This window comes from Plectropomus leopardus, chromosome 1 (assembly GCF_008729295.1).
Source record: "Plectropomus leopardus isolate mb chromosome 1, YSFRI_Pleo_2.0, whole genome shotgun sequence".
Taxonomy (NCBI): Eukaryota; Metazoa; Chordata; class Actinopteri; order Perciformes; family Serranidae; genus Plectropomus; species Plectropomus leopardus.
The window spans coordinates 36,204,292-36,223,774 of record NC_056463.1 but is presented as its reverse complement, the minus strand read 5'-3'; the positions used below and the strand labels follow the sequence as shown (position 1 = coordinate 36,223,774).

Below are 19,483 nucleotides of genomic sequence, written 5' to 3'. Positions count from 1 at the left end.
AATGAATGGAATATGTTTATTAGCTAGCTAATAAAATTACATAAAGTTAAATCAGTACTTGTACAAGTAAATATTTTAGACAAAGTAGCCCATGGGAACATTTGGGGGATAAGTAAGCATTTACCTCAGGCTTGCCTGTTATAATAGTTATCAGTGTTATGTTTTTGAAAAATATTCTAAAGTGGGAATTCATGACATGAAGACATGAAGCTTCAGTATCGAGCCATGCAGGTGAGGTATCCTCACATAACCAAAGCGATATCAAAATGCAGGTGAGCGCACAATCAATACTTTCTCACAGTAATAACAGTGATGAGAGCTGGCAGCCCTGCTTTACACCACTGTGGGAGCTAAAATTAACTGAACACACTCTGTTGGTGAGAATTGCAGCAAGGTGATCATTATGGAAAAGTCGATCCATCCAATGGAATCATGCGACCATCGTGCTATCGTGACAGACAAGTTCAATTGATTTTAAAAGGAGTTTGTTTGTTGCTAATGAGTTAATGAAACCCTAGCAAGTATTTCTGTAAAGCTACTTCTCAGGTAGAACTCTATTGTACAATTTACTGAAGCATAGAAGATTTTTAAGAAGTTATCAAGTACACAAAGATATTAAGATATAAGTAGGCTTCAATCAATCCAAACCAAAATATACAATTAATAAATAAGCAGTAATTACAATGAGGACTGCTACTGAATGCAAGGATATAATGTTTGTGTGGGGACTTGTTTCCAATGGAGAAGGTAAATAAACTGTTATAATTTTAGCTTGCTTAAGTACAAAAAATCAGCAGGAGGCAAAATCAGATATGCTGGTACTTAATTTTAGGGAGTAACAGCTCTATTCAAACAATAATCACAAATATCCTGGAAAACTTCAGACTGCATTCATTTCATAGGAAAAAGAAGTTCTTGCTCGGAGATTAGTGATATTTTAGTAATATTTTATAAGGGTGGCCAGATGGGAGCACTGAAATTCTTGGGGTGGCTCACCAAAACCAAAAGCCATAACTAAACTTCAGGTATCATGCTGTTGAAACAATAGGCTTGAACACTATATCAAAATGTAAAGTTAAGGAATTTAATACTGATTTTTTTTTTTTTTACAGTTTGTATTATTAATTATCTGATGTGTATAATACCAGTTGAGTTAACATTTTGAATTGAACTGATTGTTTAATAAGTTATGTTGGCGATTTATTGCTCTTCAAACGGGCTTTTCCTTTTCCTTAAAAAGACAAATATACATCATATACATCAAATATACATCATACATATACTTAGATTGTAAGGAACAAAACATATACTGGAAACAAGCCCACTCATCTTTAGGGAAGACTTATGGACAGACCCCATTTTCATTCAGATTTCTTGAGGTGCAAGTTCAAAGGAAACCTTGAAACAAATGACCACCCCTTTTTTTCTCTTGCCAAAATTTAGTCTAATTCTGAAACATTCCTCAGCCCCCTTCCCAACAACAGAAAGCAGTTAATGCATTACTCGTCTTGTTTCCCAGAATACCACTACCTTTTCACTGGCTTAAATAATGAGCACCCCACAGCCTCTTAAAACAGTAATGTTGGCTTCCAATTACATTTGCCAGGGGGGTCCAGATATTGTACAAAGGGGGGGCACAATACTCTGGCATGTCCTTGGAGGCCCCACTGTTGGAGATCACGGCTTTAACAGCAGAATTTGCTAAGCTGTAACAGAAGGAAGCCAGATATGAGAGAAAAACATTCTTTGATTTAAGGAGCATCAGGGGATAAATCAGATTTATATCAATTCTATCATTTTAAAATTAATTATTAATATTCTTCGAATAAAAAAAAAACCAACTCATTTCTTCAGCGATTGAGGGGAATAGTTTGGTATTCTGCCTTCAGTTTAATGAGAAAGGCTACATGCCATGCTGGTATGCTGCCATGCTCATATAAATCAAATTTTAATTTCTCTATTTTCTGTTTGTTTTAGAGCAAAGAGTAGAGATTTCCTAAAGATGGAGTTTTAAGGCCAGCAGCTCTTCAAGACGTGAGATTTTTTTTTCAACAGATATGATGTATGAATCTGTATTAAATATCTGTTAATTTTCCTGTCACCCATCCTTCTTCATGCCACCCCATTTAATATTCATAAGACATAAAAAAACAAACTCCCAGCTTCACTGCAGTCTCTCAGTCTCTGCTCTCTTTAATATTTAACTCCTGTTTACATTGCCACAAATGTCGTAGTGAGCCAAACCTGGAGAGAGGATCTGTTAATAATCTATGATCATATTTATTAAAAATATATCCTGGTCTGTCTTGCTGTTTATTCAACACCTCTCTCCATTCACCCATCTGTCTCAACATCTGTTCATTTCTCTGCGCCTCTCTATTCTACCATTGGAGCATGTATGCATTTCATCTGGCAGCAAATGAGAGAGAAATGGAGAGATGGAGCAAGAGAGGGAGACAGACTGAGAGAGAGAAAGATGGCCTTTGGTCATTCAGCAGGGAGAGATGAGCAGATGTGGGAAAGAGACAGAAAGAGGAAAACAGAGATTATTGCTGCCTTCAATGAAGATTTGGAGCTTTAAATGAAGTCTACAGAGCAGCTGTCTGCAGCTCTCTCCCCTTTTGTGCGCGTCCTTCTTTTCAGTCAGTGTAACGGCGGCCACCATCACAATATAAACAGGATTACAACACCGCTATCAACACAATCTTAATCATTTCTGCAATTACATCAATCTGTTCGTATATTTACATGAAAGCTGAATATTTAACAACCAATATAATTAAGTCTTGTTTAAAAATGAACTGCTACTACAGATCATATCTCAGAAAAACATCACATAGGTGATATAAAAGTCTGACAACTATTAAGCTGGACTGTTATCTTTGTTTAGATACATTTTAATTAGGGCTGTGTAGTTTTCCTTGTGTGTAGATGCACTGATAGCATGTAATGTAACTGCTTTAACTGCCAAATAAAAATGTTGAAGAAAAGCAATTGAGGTAATTCTTAATACAATAAATGGAAGATATTTTCAATGCTAACTTTAACTATACAATTCCTCCGTTGCACCTTTTATACATACATTTTGTGTTCTTTTAATCCATTTTTTAGTTTATATTTTTTATATCGTTTCCATATTCCATTTTATGTATTTTTCTTTGAAGTTAGTATTTTTTATTTTTCCTCTATGTTAATTGTTTTGCACCAAAAGTCAAATTCCTTGTGTGTAGATGTGCTTGGCAATAAATAAAAAAGTATGTGGACAGCCCTTCCAATTAGTGGTCCAGTGCCAATAGGTGCTTAAAATCAATCATACAGAAACAGAATCTGAATTTAGAAACATTTGCAGCAGAATGTGCAGAACTGAGGAGCTCACTGACTTTTGATTTGTCAATGTCAAAGATATTATGGATCCAAAAAGTCTGTTTGTCAAATTTCTTCCCTGCAAAATTTGTCCATTTTAGGAGCCATGACAGTTCAACGGTGAAGCAGCAGGCCACACAAGCTCACAGAGCTGGACTGAGTCACACCAGAATTCCAAACGGCCTGCAGAAGCAACATCAGGACCATGGTGGTTTGTGGGGAGCATCATGACATGGATTTCCTCAGGATACAAGCCTAAGATCACCATGCTCAGCACCATGGTTGTGCTGGTATAAAGTACAGCCAGATTTAACTCTGGAGCAGTGCAAATGTCAAGACTGTAATACTGATTCATGCTTTATGAATTGAAAAGCTGGGTTTGACATAATTATATCAGAAGAACAATGTCTGTCTGACAGCACAGTGCAAATTTAATTCTCAACACCTTTAACATGAAGCGGAATACTGACTGCGAGCCTAGCCTTATCAGCATCGGTGGCCAGCCTCACTAAAGTCCCCGTGGCTAAATGGGAGCAAATCCCTGAAGACAGGCTCCAGAATCAGATGGAGAGCCTCTGAGAAGCAGCAGAAGTTTGATGAGACATCACATGAGGGAGTGACGTTCAGGTGTTCACCAACTTTGTGGGCTACAGAAGTGGCTATCCCTTTTTGTAAGATATGGCTGCACATTTTTGGAGTACCGGTAAAAACCTGTTGGGGGTTAGTGAAATATTAAATGTTGGGGGTGGAGGGAAAAAATCAATACAGAATAGTGTTGTGATATTTTTGTGTGGCAATATTGCAGTTACACAGAAGCCAATAATATATATATAACTATATATATATATATATATATATATATATATATATATATATATATATATATATAATTCTATAATTATTATTATTGCAAATAGAAATTAAACTTTGGTGGCATGCTAGAAAAATAAAATTGATTACTTTTTCAGTCCACTACATACATGCGTTGCTGCAATAAAAATAAAGTGAGACGAAGAGACCGAAAACTTATTAGATAAAACAATTGTTGACAAAGTTTACCTTTGGAGATATAATTTGTAGTTCAAAAAAGGTATTGAATCTTATTAATAAATGTTATGGCAATATCGAAACAGGTTTAAAGTAGGGCTGGGGCAGCGTGTTGAGGTAATCGACGTAATCGATTATGTGAATACATCAATTCACATTAAGTGCGTCAGTGCATTGCACCGTTTCACAGAGGCACGCGTAATGTGAGTGTGAGCAGCGCCGAGCATGTTGTTTTTTGTATCGCCGCTCACGTATCAAGTTAGAGCGTGCACACTGCTCACCCGGGCAGCTCTTGTCAGGCGTGTCTGAGCTGCGTGTCAGCTGCAGCACATCTAGAGAAACAGTGGCTCTCCGTTTTTTTATGTCTGACACTCGCGTTTGTTGACTCTAAACCACTTTATACTGCAGTTTAAAGTCTCTCTGTCACAGAGATGAGGAAATACAACGATGTTTGTTAACCTCAACTTCCTTGCTTCCCTTTGTGTGGACAGAATGCCATCAGTTGCTGACACAATGCATTTTATTTTGAAACATTTACAGGATGGGGTTGTCAGCTGTGCAGGAGCTTGTATAACTTCATAAATGAGTGGAATATGTGCTTATAAATATGAAAATACAGCACTCATATCAGCAGGTATGCCTTAAGGCCCAGTTAAAGCTGTTCTATTTTGATGCAGAAAGAATAGACTAGTTATAATTATTTCTGTTAGAGAAAAGTTATAGTGTTATTCAAATTGCACTAATTTTACTGTAAGATGTTTTGTTGGACTGCTAGATTTGAGGTTTGTTACTGTAACAAAGAGTAACTGTTTTTGTTAATCCTCCTGAAAGTGACTTGAATTTTACATTGTTTTATTTATTTTGCTGTTGGATTGCTAAATGTAGATTGCACTACATTCCTTTTACTTGAGTGGAACAAGCTCTCGTATTAATTTTATTTTGGAGGGACTTTATATCAGACTGTAAAACACAGATTACCAGTTAAGACTGGGCTATTTTTTGTTGGGTAATAATGCCCAAAATGACAAGTTTTAAAATGTTAATTTCGGTAAATTCATTGTTATATTAATCGGGTAATAGAAAAATAATAGTTCCATCAATAAAAAAAATAATCGATAGATTAATTGATAAAAAAGTAATTGGTAGGCGCAGCCCTAGTTTAAAGTTGCGATAATATTGTATCATGACTTCAGTATTGTGATAATATCATATCTTGGGGCCTCTGGTGATTCCCAGCACTATTAAATGTCTATGCTTAAAAGTCTTAATTAATAATAATAATAATAATAATAATAATGATACATTTTATATATAAGCGCCCTTCTCAGCACTTCAGTTTCACCTCTATATTATTCTATATTCCTCATTGCTGACTGTCATAACACAGTGTCAGTTCAACCTAACTACCTCATGGCAGCTTTTACAGTACAATTACTGTTCTTGGTGCTAAAGCAGGACGTCATGATACTGGACAAACTGCCAAAACACAACAGCAAAAGAGCTTAACCATCAGCTCAGTCGCAGGTTGTTCTGTGAGGTGTCAGCCTAACTTACCAGAGTTGGGCTGTCCATGTTTGCCAGGCCGTGCAGACTCCCAGCCATCCACAGACTGAACCTCCAGTAGGTAGGAGCTTTTTGTCTCACGGTCAAACACAGTCTGTGAGTAGATGAATCCCAGCTCTGGGTCAATACGGAAATACTGGTGGTCTCCACTACGATCCTCCAGCAGGGAGTAGGAGATCTGGTGGATGGGGAGTTGGTCCAGACACAATTATATAAAGGGTCAGGTCCTTAAACACAGTTAAACAGTTTGGATATTCAAACACAGACAGGATGCATGTATTCAAAGAAATCTGAGTTGTAAACACAACTGAACATGCAGAGAAAACAGCATTACCACTTTGACCACTCTGTGTGTGTGTGTGTGTGTGTGTGTGTGTGTGTGTGTGTGTGTGTGTACTGTTCTCACCCTGCCATTGAGACCCAAGTCGAGGTCAGTGGCCGAAACCTGGAAAACCAAAGTTCCTGATTCTGCCCCTTCAGTGACGGAGGCCTCGTAGATGGAGTTGGTGAAAAATGGAACGTTGTCATTAACATCTGGAGAAGAAAGAGGATAATAAGAAAGAGTCTGCTTAATAAATGCACAAAAAATATTGCATTTTATGTTTGCTGGATTCAACAAAAACATAAAGTAGATGACTGATGGGGTCTTTGCAGGGCCCATAACTGCTTGGAGTGCTCGGCGGTAACGTCCATCTAGCAATCTCCATACCTGCTTTTTACCAACAATTGGCTGTGGTAGCAGAGTTATCAATGAAAGGTATACTTCACCCCACAAATTACCATTTGTTTATCAAGCAATCACTTTGTGTTACACTAAACTTGTGAAGAAAACTTCTTCTCATGTAAAAATATCTAAAAATGGAGGAAAATTTTTGATGAATTGTAGTCATAGGGGTCTGTGTTTAACAACAGCAAAAACTAAATCAAACCATCCGTTTCCAAACTCCACTACAGCTCTTGCAATTAAATCCAAGTCTCACACATCCTGTCATATGCTCAATGCTTCCACAGACTGTATTGAATAATGGACGTAGCTATTGTGACATCAGCCATTGGTTTGTGGACTGCAGTTTTGAAGTCTTGAGTGTGGCATCTGTCATCTTGGTGTTTTGGAGCCAGAAATGACCATATCTGGACGAGGGGCTGGTGCTGTGGAGGAGCGAGGGGTGGAAGCTGAGGACAGGCAGCCCCAGCCTTAAACATGTGTAACTTCAGCCTTTTATAAAATGTTATCAGAGACCAAAACTGTTTTTTGTTCAAGATGGAAAACACGTTTATTTCTGTTGTGTGGTTGGCCATTTTAACATCGGGGTCCTCTGGATTGACTCTGTTTTGGAGTAGCTATGTGATTACCTGCAGATTTTAGCACCTCTACATTGGCTTCATTTTTCAGCCTCAGAGGTTGCCGCTTGTGTAATTCTCAAACTGACAGCCCTTTCTGAAAAGGAACCGAAATAAAAGCTAAACTTATCTATGGTCTCTTCAAAGCAAGACTCTATTGACAAAACCCTTGCTAAACACAGGAGCTGCTCGTCTATAACTAGCTCAGTCCCATAGTTTATTTCTGTTATCTTGCGGATTTACAAAAGTCACACAATAACAAACAAACTAAGTGATCAAGACAGCAGTAAACCACTGACTCCCATGCTCAGCGAGGTTAAATTACTGTTGTTGTCAGTGGAGTCTGGCTTTGAAGAGAGCATATATACGTTTTAACTTTTAGTTCACTACCCCATCACAAAGAGAAAAAAACTTAACTCTTTTTCACAAATTCAACTTGACACAGGTTGAGTCACTTATATAGAAATGGTCATTTACAAGGTTAAGTATTATTTTAAAAAGATAAATTATTACTTTTTAAAAGTATCTTACATTGAAAAAAAATTCCAAGTACAATCTTGGATTTTCAAAGGGGTATTATGTCTAGTCTACCACACTCTTCTCGCTCTGCCAACAAAGTTAAGCCACATTTTTCAGCTCATGCATATTGTTAAAGGGTTACTGCAGTTCAATTAGCATCTTTTGCTGAAAATTATTGCCTTTTGGAAAACAACACTTACTTGCCACTTATCCTAGATTATTTCAGCTCTAGTTCAAATGTCTAAATGGTTCTGCTAAAACATGTCTTTGCTTTTGGACCAGAATGCACCAGCATGGTTTCTGGGAACACCAAATACACAGAGCAGATTTATGTGGCTGCACCGCATTGACTTCCATCACATTTTAGAATTAAATTTAAGATCCTGTTAATGACATTTGAAGCCCTTCGAGGTTTGGATCCCTCGTACATTTCTGATCTTTTAACCCCATACTTTGTAACCTGACTCTTCAAAAGTGCTGACAAAATCCTTCTAGAAGTTCTGCAGTGTGACTCAAAACAAAGGGAGATTGTGCTTTTACTGTTTTAGCTCCAATATAATGGAACACGTTACAGTTAACTTCAGTGTATCTTGTCTTTACTGAACTTACAGTATGTTGAACTATGTGGAAAAGAAAATAACTTTTTAACTGTTGTACAGCGAAGACGTACACAAATAAAGATTGCATACTACTACCACCACTACAATTAATAGGTACAAGGTGGATTTATTTGTCTTTTTTTTAAAACATAGTTTTAAAAAAAATAAAAGAAATTTGCCCCTAAATCCTGCTACATCTTTTGGCGAGTTTATGAGTCTCACAGCCTGGGGAACGAAACTGCTCTACCACTACTCCTACTACTTCTACTACCACTACTACTACTACTTCTACTACCACTACTACTACTACTACTTCTACTACCACCACTACTACTACTACTACTTCTACTACCACTACCACTACTACTACTACTACTACTACTACAACTGCAACTACCACTACCACTACTACTTCTACTATGACTACCACTACTACTATTAGTATTAGTAGTAAAAGTAATTTTAATAGTACTTAAAAAACTTGAAAATAAGGTCACTTTTGCCTGAACCCAATAAAACATAAACCAGCAAGACACTGCATTAGTCAATTAAATATGTGGAAGCGCTACTTTCGAGTAGATATCTTTTTATTGTGAAAGCCATATTTCTCCTGTTTACCTTGCAATCACTGTAACAAAAGATAAAATAATTGTCGATGTTACAACTTGCCAGAGTTGTAAATTTTGAACCGAAACCAGTGATCAGTGGTTTTGCATCCAGTAGCCTTCAAACTCTTTGATCTGTTACTGAAACTGAACTTCCTGGATGCTATTTCACTTCGTCCTAGTACCTGAAGCAACACACCTCCACAAACGCAGCCCATATGTATTGCTCTAATGCAGGGATGTCTGCAGTCTGAGCAAAGCTGAACTGCATTTTCTATGTGCTGATGAAATTTCCTTTTTAAATCAATACCTTTCTATTTTTCTGAAGCATTTTTAAGAGTAACTCTGTAGGTACTGAATATATTTAGGGAAGAAATTGGCAGCAGATATGAGAGTTACTTATTGTTGGTGCACATTGGCCTTCTGTCCTCCTTTAGATGCAGCCATGAAGCATCCTGAACTGTGATTGATTTTGGACCTTAATAAAGAAACAAGCCTGTAGCTATTGGAATAAAGGAGGACATCTATATCCCATACATACATTGTTGAGATTTGGCTGTTGGAGGGACTTAATAAGATTTCATCCTAGTTTTTTTTTTAATTTAACTTGTTTTGTGGGAGATATCATTTGGGAGACAAGAAACATTTTAGGGGATCAGCATTAGCACCATCCCTTGCAGGTTATAAGTTTCCTGTCGCTCTCACAACTGACTTAATAATGTCATTTTTGCTGTTTTAGTTATTTGTTCAAGCTGTGCTGGCGTCAATAGCACAGTCAAAGCATGCATTAGGCCAATCAATAATGGACACAAAATGTGCCTTTTCTTACATTAGTCAAAAGGGAGTTACATTATTCAATAAGATAAAGCAGGTATTACCAAGAAGCACTGAGACAGGAGGTGAACTCTGAAGTTTGCCTGAAAAGCAGAAGCCAAATTTGAACATAGTTGGTATATGGCCAGAAGCATTACAGAAATGACTTGAATAGAGCAACACATTAAATCTAATGCTGCTCCCTGTGCCATTTTTTCCTTCCCTTTCTTCTGAGCAAATGTCTTAATCTATGAATTAAAAATGGGGCCTTAAATCCATTACAGACCTCCCTCCCTTCCTCAGCCGCAATGCCTCTGGAGGAGTCAAAGAGCTTTCTTATTAAGACAGATAAGCGAAGGGGGGGGGGGCTGTAAAGGGTTTGTGGGGCCGCATTTATAATACATATTTTGAGACATTTGCTGAGAAGGGGGGGGGGGGGGGGGGGTGTAGAAGAGGGACAGAAAGGCAAGAGAAGGGAGAGGGTCTGTGCGAAATAATTATTTCTCACTGGATTAAGACCAATTTGATGGAATGGGGTGTGTGTGTGTGTGTGTGTGTGTGTGTGTGTGTGTGCGCGTATGTTGCAAAGGGGATTAAATTCAGGGGAGTTTGGGGCGTGTGGGGTAGGCAGAGTTATTCTGAGGAGAGAGGTCAGGGACTAGCTGACACCGTATTTAGCTGAGAAGATGCCGGTTTAAGCCTAGTTACCATGAGCTGCGCATTAACTAAAAGAATGACACCTGACTAAAGTCACCATATAAAGAAGTACCATCAAATTATGATAGACATGATATAGTGATAAATCGGTGAAAAAGCATGTTCTATGGCAAAGATGGGATAGAATAAGAGAGCAACTAGACTTGGAGTCCCTGGTGGAATCTCTTAGCAGAGGAGGCGAAGCAGTGGGGTTAAACATATATCTTGCACTCTTTGACTCATCACACTCACACCAGCTGGCGAGCTCTGTGAATAATTCAGATTTGTGTAGCTTTCGATTCCTAAGCTTTGAATCACTCTAATGGAAAACGTAGTTGGACTTGGAGAGGGTGCTATGATATGATTTACCCTTCTGTTCATCCAAAATGCACTTCGTTTTTTACTCTGTCCATGTTTGGTTATGTGGCATATGCAGTTTAGAAAGAGCTAGTACACTGATGAAGTCCATGTTGAAAAATAAGAATAAGAAAGAGAAAACAGTAAGCACTTAGACAATAATTACTGTATTGATTCAAAACAACTTAGGTGATAATGATAAAAAATCACTAATGTGTGTCACTAACATGTTCATGGATTGTACTTTTTAAATAAATGAGCTGTCAGACCTTAACCTTTTCAATGTGGTGATATGTGGGAACCATTTTTTTTTTAATTGGTCCAGTATTGAGAAAGCACTGCAGCTGGCAGCCGCTGAACAAGTTGAAATGTTACCACTCGCATTGTGTTTTTGCTAGTGAAAGTATCAGCTTGTTATTATGAGAATCTGGTGACATTATAGAAAGAACCCTGCAGAGAAATGCAGACTTTTCCTCACCGTATGTTTGTTTTACTCTGTTTTATGACCAAGCCTTGCTGAAGAAGAAGTCTTTTTCTGAAATGCAGCAGTGACATGTTGCAGGAAGGTGGAAGAGTGGTGAGAGTGGTGAGAGTTAGATCGAGATAGGATTGCTGCTAGTAGTTTATTGTGTTGGCGTACAGAGAAAGAGAGAGATTTCCACTGTTGTCTACTTGTGTGAAGTCACTTCTTATGAGATTTTAGTCTTCAGTCTTGAGCCAGACTTGGGCACAATAACAGACAAACTAGCCAAAGACAAAGAAAGAAAAAAATTGACTGTAGGGTCCTTTCCATAATGTTGGAGGGAGCGCATAGTAACAATTTGAGCCTGTCATTGGAAAAAGCAAGCGCTTTCTAAAGAAATAAACTGACAGTGCACATATACCTCGAGGGTAGGGCTGGGCGAAATGGGCTGATACTTAAATAGCTCTATTTTGAGGCAAAATCTCGATACACAATGTATATCTTGATAATTTTTTTTTAAATCTCCCCAAAAGCTCCATTACTGCTAGAACTGGGAGACAGAATCGAACGTTACTTTTGTACCCTCTTTGATGTGACAATTTCTGATCAATAATCATTAGTAATGCAGATAATGACGAAGTGGGTCAAGGCAAGTATTAAAACAAGTAGAACTGATAAGTTGAGAAAAGTAAATCACTTGACTATATATCAGGTAAAAACACCATTTATTCCATATCCCGATTTAACAATATTTAATATCTAAGATGATATATAGTCTCATATCTCAATACGATATAACATTTTTATATAGCCCTGCCCAACCCGAGGGATTTCACTGTATATTTAAAAAAAATGTTGTTACCACAAGAGAAGATTGGGATCAGGTTGAAAAATGATGTAGTTTCCCTTTGACTGAGTCCAGAAGCCATTCAGTTTTTCAGTCAGCATGGCACCTAATGCTGCTTTAGACTGTTTTTGTTATTTATGTTCTAAAATGTCCATTAAGGTCACTGTGCAAATTAATCAAGTAAAATAATTTCTATTCTTCCATTAGCTTATAACTCAGCTGTTAAAAAACTTAATCATCAAACACCCAATTTGTCCTCTATTCCTGCAACCTTTGATAGTCACACATGAATCCCTACAAAACCTTTCACTTTACACAACAGCATCATAAAGGACACCATTGGGCATTTGTAAGACATACTTTTTTGATGCAATCAACTAATATTTATCTGTCACAAAAACACATTTATTCCCAAAGTTTTTTTTTTTCCTTCTCAATACTTCCTGTGCTCACCGACAACACATATTTTGCACATCTGTATGACTTTTGTGTTTTCTCAAACGTCTCCCTTTTTCCTTTACGCCTAGACGATATTTAGATTGTAATCTTAGTATGAAAGGTGTTTAACTGCATATTTATTAACTACACATCCATGTTTAATAAGTAATAATGAGTTTCATGTTTAAATGTGATAGCACGAAGTGTTGAGAAAACACATTGTGTGAAAACACGATTCACATTGAATTATACAGAGGCACAGTGGTACCCACAGATAATGTAATGCATGGTGGAGGAATGAAAACATACTTCAAACTAAACAATTAAAAAAGGCTCACCTGTAACATTGACATAAACCGTGGTGAATGCTGCCAGTGGCACAGCAGCAACATTCTGAGCTCGAACCCGCAGCATGAAGTTCCTGGTGGTCTCGTAGTCCAGGGGCTCTGCCACAAGGATGGAGGCCGACCCGTCTTCTCGGTTCGGGGTCAAGTAGAAACGAACCGGCATGTTGGTCTCTGGGACCATACCATCTTCCAAGTTGTAAGTTACCCTGGGATCTCCAAGTGGGGAAGTGGCTTTGATAGTCTGTTGGGAGCAAAGATTTAAGTCACATTTTCAATTTCATTTTGAACAACCAGGAAAATTTTTTGTAAATCAACCTGTTGAATGAGGCTATGGAACAGTTTTAATGTGGAGCTAAAACAATTTTCAAACATGAACCAGTTTAAAATAATGTATAAAAACATGATTTTCACGAGGTACAAGGATGAAGAGGGGGTTTGATAATGACCAGATGTTTGTGGGGCCACTGTTCATTTATTTGGTTACTTTATTATTATTTTTCCCTAGTTTATCTTCTTGTTTTTGCTGTAAATAATAATGATAAATTGTGGATATTTGATTTTGAGTATGATACTGTATGCATATATGTTTACGTTATTACAGTATAGGTTTAAATTAATAAGGAAGCTGGTTGATTAAAATTCAAAGACTTATGGAGAAAGGGTGGGATTAAATATGTTTGTACTTTTTCTCACTCCTTGTTGAATATGTACACCGAGTCATCATGTTTGATCATTTCTTTTGCTTTATGTTTTTCATTGTCTGTAAATATGTTGTTTTTTTTTTGTTTTGGCTGTCTGCTTGTTTGTATAATTATTATGTTTTTGTTTACATGTTTGAAACAAATTATATCAAATCAAATATAAGATGTTCCTCCATTTTAACCTGAACACCATTGTGGGACTTTCAGTGATGGTCTACAGCCAGGACCGGTCCCAGCAAAAAGCCATGTCAGTTGTTGTTGATGACATGAGGTAACATAACATTAGAAATGAAAGCTACACTGAAAGTTTCCCTGTTAGTCATCCTCCCAAATAAGTACAGACATTTTTAAACCCGAAATAACCTCTGTCAGCAGTAGATAGCGATATATAGCCCTGTATCCATGCTAACATACAGTGTATACTTTGTCATGTAACATATTGGCAAGTACTTGTATATGCAGTTGTCATTTTTCTTAAATTTAGTCACCCTGGATCACTTTTCTATTTTAAGTAAGCAATGACCAACAGAATCTTAAAAACTAATGGTTGTTTAAAGATAAAGATGAAGATAAAGATAAACTTTATTGTCTGTCCCAATCAGTGACAGAAATTCTCCTTTGACAAGGCTCCAGCAAAAAATATAACACATTATTAAACACACTTAAGACACATTCACACTCACAAAGCACAGACATTAAAAAGCAGCAGCAGATAAAAATATATAGTGGAGTGTCTATTTCATTTTGGTCAGAGTGGTTTTTGCAGAGGGGTTTGACAGAACTATTGCATGTTTCCAATTATCAATTTTGAGAGCTGGAAAAAAAAGCTGAATGCCAGTACAGAGCCTAAGGACAGGAACACAAAGGAGGACAGCTGCTGCTGCGCTTCAGTGGAAGTGTGCTTTCTAAATAGTGAAACATGATCTGCCCAGTGAAAAAAAAGTGTTTTATAGCCCATGATAATAAACACTAAAATATTAAGGCCGTAAGTCTCAAACTGTTAGACGAGACAACAACCCACTAAAATCCCATGGGATCAAAGGGAAATACACTCTGCTCTTCATTCTGTATTACCCATAAACTAATTAAGGAAAGGATTCACAGCTGATGCCATATACACCCCAATTAAAATCAAAAATGCCATCTCGGACATGATGCCGCTTGCCTAAGGGTGACCTAGCCGTATCCATTCAACCTGCAAAGCATAGCAGTTACAATAATGAGACACCCTATCAGGCATGCAGAATTGGCAAACATGCCTGACTACTGTATGTGCTGATTTAGGCCATAAAAGCCTCAAATTTCCATGGTGGAACTATTACAGCCTGCTGAGAGTCATCGCATCTTTGCATACCAGCCAAATAAACACTGAACTACCATCTCGATTAATACACTGCACTGCAGGGACCACGTTCTCCCTTTCCCCTCGCTCTATCAGCGCATCTCATAAACACATTCACATGTTCACACACAAGTATTCCCATGTAAAGCACTCTCCTCTGTCTTTTTATTTCCGTCTCTTGGATTTAAATATTCATCAGCAACTTTAATGGACTTAATTGCTTTCAAGAGATCCTTAGAAAATGCTGTTGATGAGATGAAAACGTGTTAGTGGCATGAGAAGGCAATGCCTGGGAATAATCTAATGAACCGACACTTGAGGATTCATTGTAACCAGTGCTGCTCGATTATGGCAAAATCATAATCATGATGATTTTGGTCAATATTGAGATGACAATTATTTACCATGATTACTCACTGACTTCATTCACTTCAAACATCAGGCATCTATTAAACTTTAAGCAAAAACTTGTCATTTTAATCGCAGATTTTATTGAACTCTAAATATAATTTAGCTGTCAATAGCTCACAGGCCAGAATTCTCACTGTAAAAGTTAAAGCACTTAATAAGAAAAATAAATATCACAAATGTTAGTAATGTAGCCTACTTTAATGCTTCACTGTATGACTCTGACCTGTTTATGATTTCCGAACTGCAGTTTTTGCGCATTTATACAGAACAGGCACATCTGAAGGCACACTGTTGTCAGGCTCAAGCCCTTTATGTTTTAGTTTGCTATTCTTTACAATGTACAGCAGTGGCAAAAAGTTTTGAGAATGACACAAATATTAATTTTCACAAAGTCTGCTGCCTCAGTTTTTATGCTGGCAATTTGCATATTCCAGAATGTTATGAAGAGGGATCAGATGAATTGTAATTAATTGCAAAGTCCCTCTTTGCCATGAAAATGAACTTAATCCTGGAAAAAAACATTTCCACTGCATTTCAGACCTGCCACAAAAGGACCAGCTGACATCACGTCAGTGATTCTCTCATGACATGTCATGTCACGCTGACTGAGTTAGAATAACAAACTGGAAGCTTTAAAACGAGGGTGGTGCTTGAAATCATTGTTCTTCCTCTGTTAACCATGGTTACCTGCAAGGAAACACATGCAGTCATCATTGCTTTGCACAAAAAGGGCTCCACAGGCAAGGATACCACTGCTAGTAAGATTGCACCTAAATCAACCATTTATCGGATCATCAAGAACTCAAAGGAGTGAGGTTCAGTTGTTGTGAGGAAGGCTTCAGGGTGGCCAAGAAAGTCCAGCAAGCGCCAGGACCGTCTCCTAAAGTTGATTCAGCTGCGGGATCGGGGCACCAACAGTACAGAGCTTATTCAGGAATGGCAGCAGGCAGGTGTGAGCGCATCTGCACGCACAGTGAGGCGAAGACTTTTGGAGGATGGCCTGCTGTCAAGAAGGGCAGCAAAGAAGCCACTTCTCTCCAGAAAAAACATCAGGGACAGACTGATATTCTGCAAAAGGTAAAGGGTTTGGACTGCTGAGGACTGGGGCAAAGTCATTTTCTCTGATGAATCCCCTTTCCGATTGTTTTGGGCATCCGGAAAAAAGCTTGTCCGGAGAAGAAAAGATGAGTGCTACCATCAGTCCTGTATCATGCCAACAATAAAGCATCCTGAGACCATTAATGTGTGGGGTTGCTTCTCAGTCAAGGGAGTAGGCTCACTCAAGATTTTGCATAAGAACATAGCCATGAACAAAGAATGGTACCAAAACACCTCAGAGAGCAACTTCTCCCAACCATCCAAGAACAGTTTGGTGACAAACAATGCCTTTTCCAGCATGATGATGTAGCACCTTGCCATAAGGCAAAAGTGATAACTAAGTGGCTCGGGGAACAAAACATTGAAATTCTGGGTCCATGGCCAGTAAACTCCCTAGACCTTAATTCCATTGAGAACTTGTGGTCAATCCTCAAGAGGCGGGTGGACAAACAAAAAAACACAAATTCTGACAAACTCCAAGCATTGATTATGCAAGAATGGGCTGCCATCAGTCAGGATGTGGCCCAGAAGTTGATTGACAACATGCCAGAGCGAACTGCAGAGGTCTTGAAAAAGAAGGGGCAACACCTTAATGTAATTGTCAATAAAAGCCTTTGAAACTTATGAAATGCTTGTAATTATACTTCAGTATACCATAGTAACATTTGACAAAAAGATCTAAAACACTGAAGCAGCAAACTTTGTGAAAACCAATACTTGTGCCATTCGCAAAGCTTTTGGCCACGGCTGTACAGTATTTGCCGTCAGGTCGGATATTAGCAACCAGCGATGAACACTCTAAAGCATTAATTAATTTTAAATTATTACTTTGGCATGGTACAAAGCTGCAGTGTGAGGCAGCCTCAACAGTAGGGAGAAGGACACATCTTCTAGTCTGTTTCTGTCTGATTCTGCTAATCGACACACTCAGGTGAAGGCATTGTAAATGATCGCTGGTTATTTCTACATAATAAAATCCTTAGAGGGTCTAAAAAGTCACTATATCTAGCAAGGAAGTTGTCACGTTAGTAACAATGATCGCTGTCAAGGAAAGGGATGCCCCAGATTTTTGACACCAGACAAAACAGAAGCATCATTGTGAAACAATGCGGCACAACAATCATTTCATCTTGTTTTCATTATTGTTAGAAACAAAAATCTTAATTGAAAATAAAATTCAATCAGTAGTCCAGCCCTACTCATAAGTGCACCAATAATGAAGCCTTATCAAAAGCACTGAGGCTGTTTTTAAATGTTTGCATTTTCCTACAGCTGTAGCTCCCCTGCCATCCCACAAAGTTGTTTCAGTTACATTCTTTTTCTGCTCAAAAGTGACTAAAACTGCTTGACATCTGTAATAAAATTTAATTCATCATTTAAAGTCTCTTATTAGGCAACACCACTGAAATATTTTCAGGAAGTATAAACATGTGTGTACATGTCTGCGTGCTTACAGTTGTGTGTCCTTTTGTGTGTGTGAGTATTTTTAGAGAGAGTGCTGGCTATAGCGTGTTTATTTCAGGAGTGTTGCTCTCTGTAGGTGCATGCCTGTGTCTGGATGCCTACTTGTTTATTCTTGTTTCTAATATTATTTATATGTCATTGCGGATGTGATGATGCACTTTTTTTTTCTTTTATTGGATTTGGAACAACATATTGCTGCACTGTAGCTGCACTATACTTTCATTTCTGTTTTTTTTTATTTCATTTGTTAATAATTTTGTCTTGTTTTTTTCATCTAATGTCATTCTATTTTATATTTATCTTTTTTTTAAATTCTGTATTAAATTGAGCTCTAATCCTTTTTGCCTCAGTAAAGCACTTTGCATTGAGCCAATTATTATTAGTTTTTTAACCTTTAGTTATTCACTGTTTCACTGAGCACCAAACACACTTTTGCACTTGGGGTTAAGGGCTTTGCTTAACGGTGGTAATGAGGGAAGAGAAAGCACTTCTTTATTTCTTTCCTCAACAGGATTTATCCTGCTTGTCCGCTGATTCATCATCATGAACGTTATGCGCTAACCATGTAACCATTACACTACTTATATTTCACTTATGGTACTTAAAAACATACAGAAACTGATCTATATACTGATCCCTGCAGTAAAACTATTACATTTTTATTATGCTTACAATTAATCTGACTATGGCATTGTATATATTCTGACTTTCAACCTTATTTGTGCTTTATTGTTATCTTAGACTTTTCTGTTTGCATTCTTTCAACTTTGCACCCAACTGCTGCACAGCAAATCACCCTAAGATAAATGAGGTTTTATCTTATCAAGCCTGCGACTGTTTCTCTGCCCTTTAGGCCACCACAGCCTCCTTGTCTGGAGATGCTGCAAAGTAACAAATGCCTTGTTTATTTTTGTTTGTTTATTTTATTTTTGTGTTGAAAATGCACAAATATGTTATACGTGTAAGGAAGCAGAGATAAAGAGACATATGGGTGCATTTCTATGTGTGTAAACTACCACCCTCCCACTCTGATGTACCACGATAGGTGTGTCTCGGACAGTGTTTTCTGGTATGACCACACTGTAGCTGTCTTTGTCCCACTGTGGAGGCTGATTCTTCACGTTGGTGATGGTGACGGACAGCTCCACTGCACTGCTCCTGTTCCCTCCGTCTGTAGCCACAATTTCCCTGGTGATGTACGTTCTCTGTGGCAAAAAGTGCATGTAGGTCAAAAGAAGAGGAGAGAGGATCACTTGGTGGTGTGTTCTCAAGTTGCAGATTAGTGTGACAAAGTGATAATTATAGCTTCCTTACAGACTGAGAAACAGTGTGTGAATCTAGATCACGCAGATTTCAACAGGCAATCCATTTTTTCACACATCTGCGTGGGGACAAACTGACAAACATACTTTAAGATAATTGTATTGACTGAAGTTGTATTGATTGTCCCACTGCAGAGTAGCAGAGTT

The 19,483-nt window shown here is 37.9% G+C and overlaps 1 protein-coding gene across 1 annotated transcript in view; it reads right to left on the bottom strand.

Moving 5' to 3' along the window:
• Nucleotides 1-19,483, bottom strand: part of si:ch211-186j3.6 (neural-cadherin) — a 384,238-nt gene that overhangs the window by 185,414 nt on the left and 179,341 nt on the right. Inside the window, 4 exon segments of the mRNA XM_042487073.1 lie at nucleotides 5,965-6,151; nucleotides 6,380-6,507; nucleotides 12,990-13,239; nucleotides 19,052-19,219. Coding sequence (XP_042343007.1) covers nucleotides 5,965-6,151; nucleotides 6,380-6,507; nucleotides 12,990-13,239; nucleotides 19,052-19,219 — 733 coding nt within the window.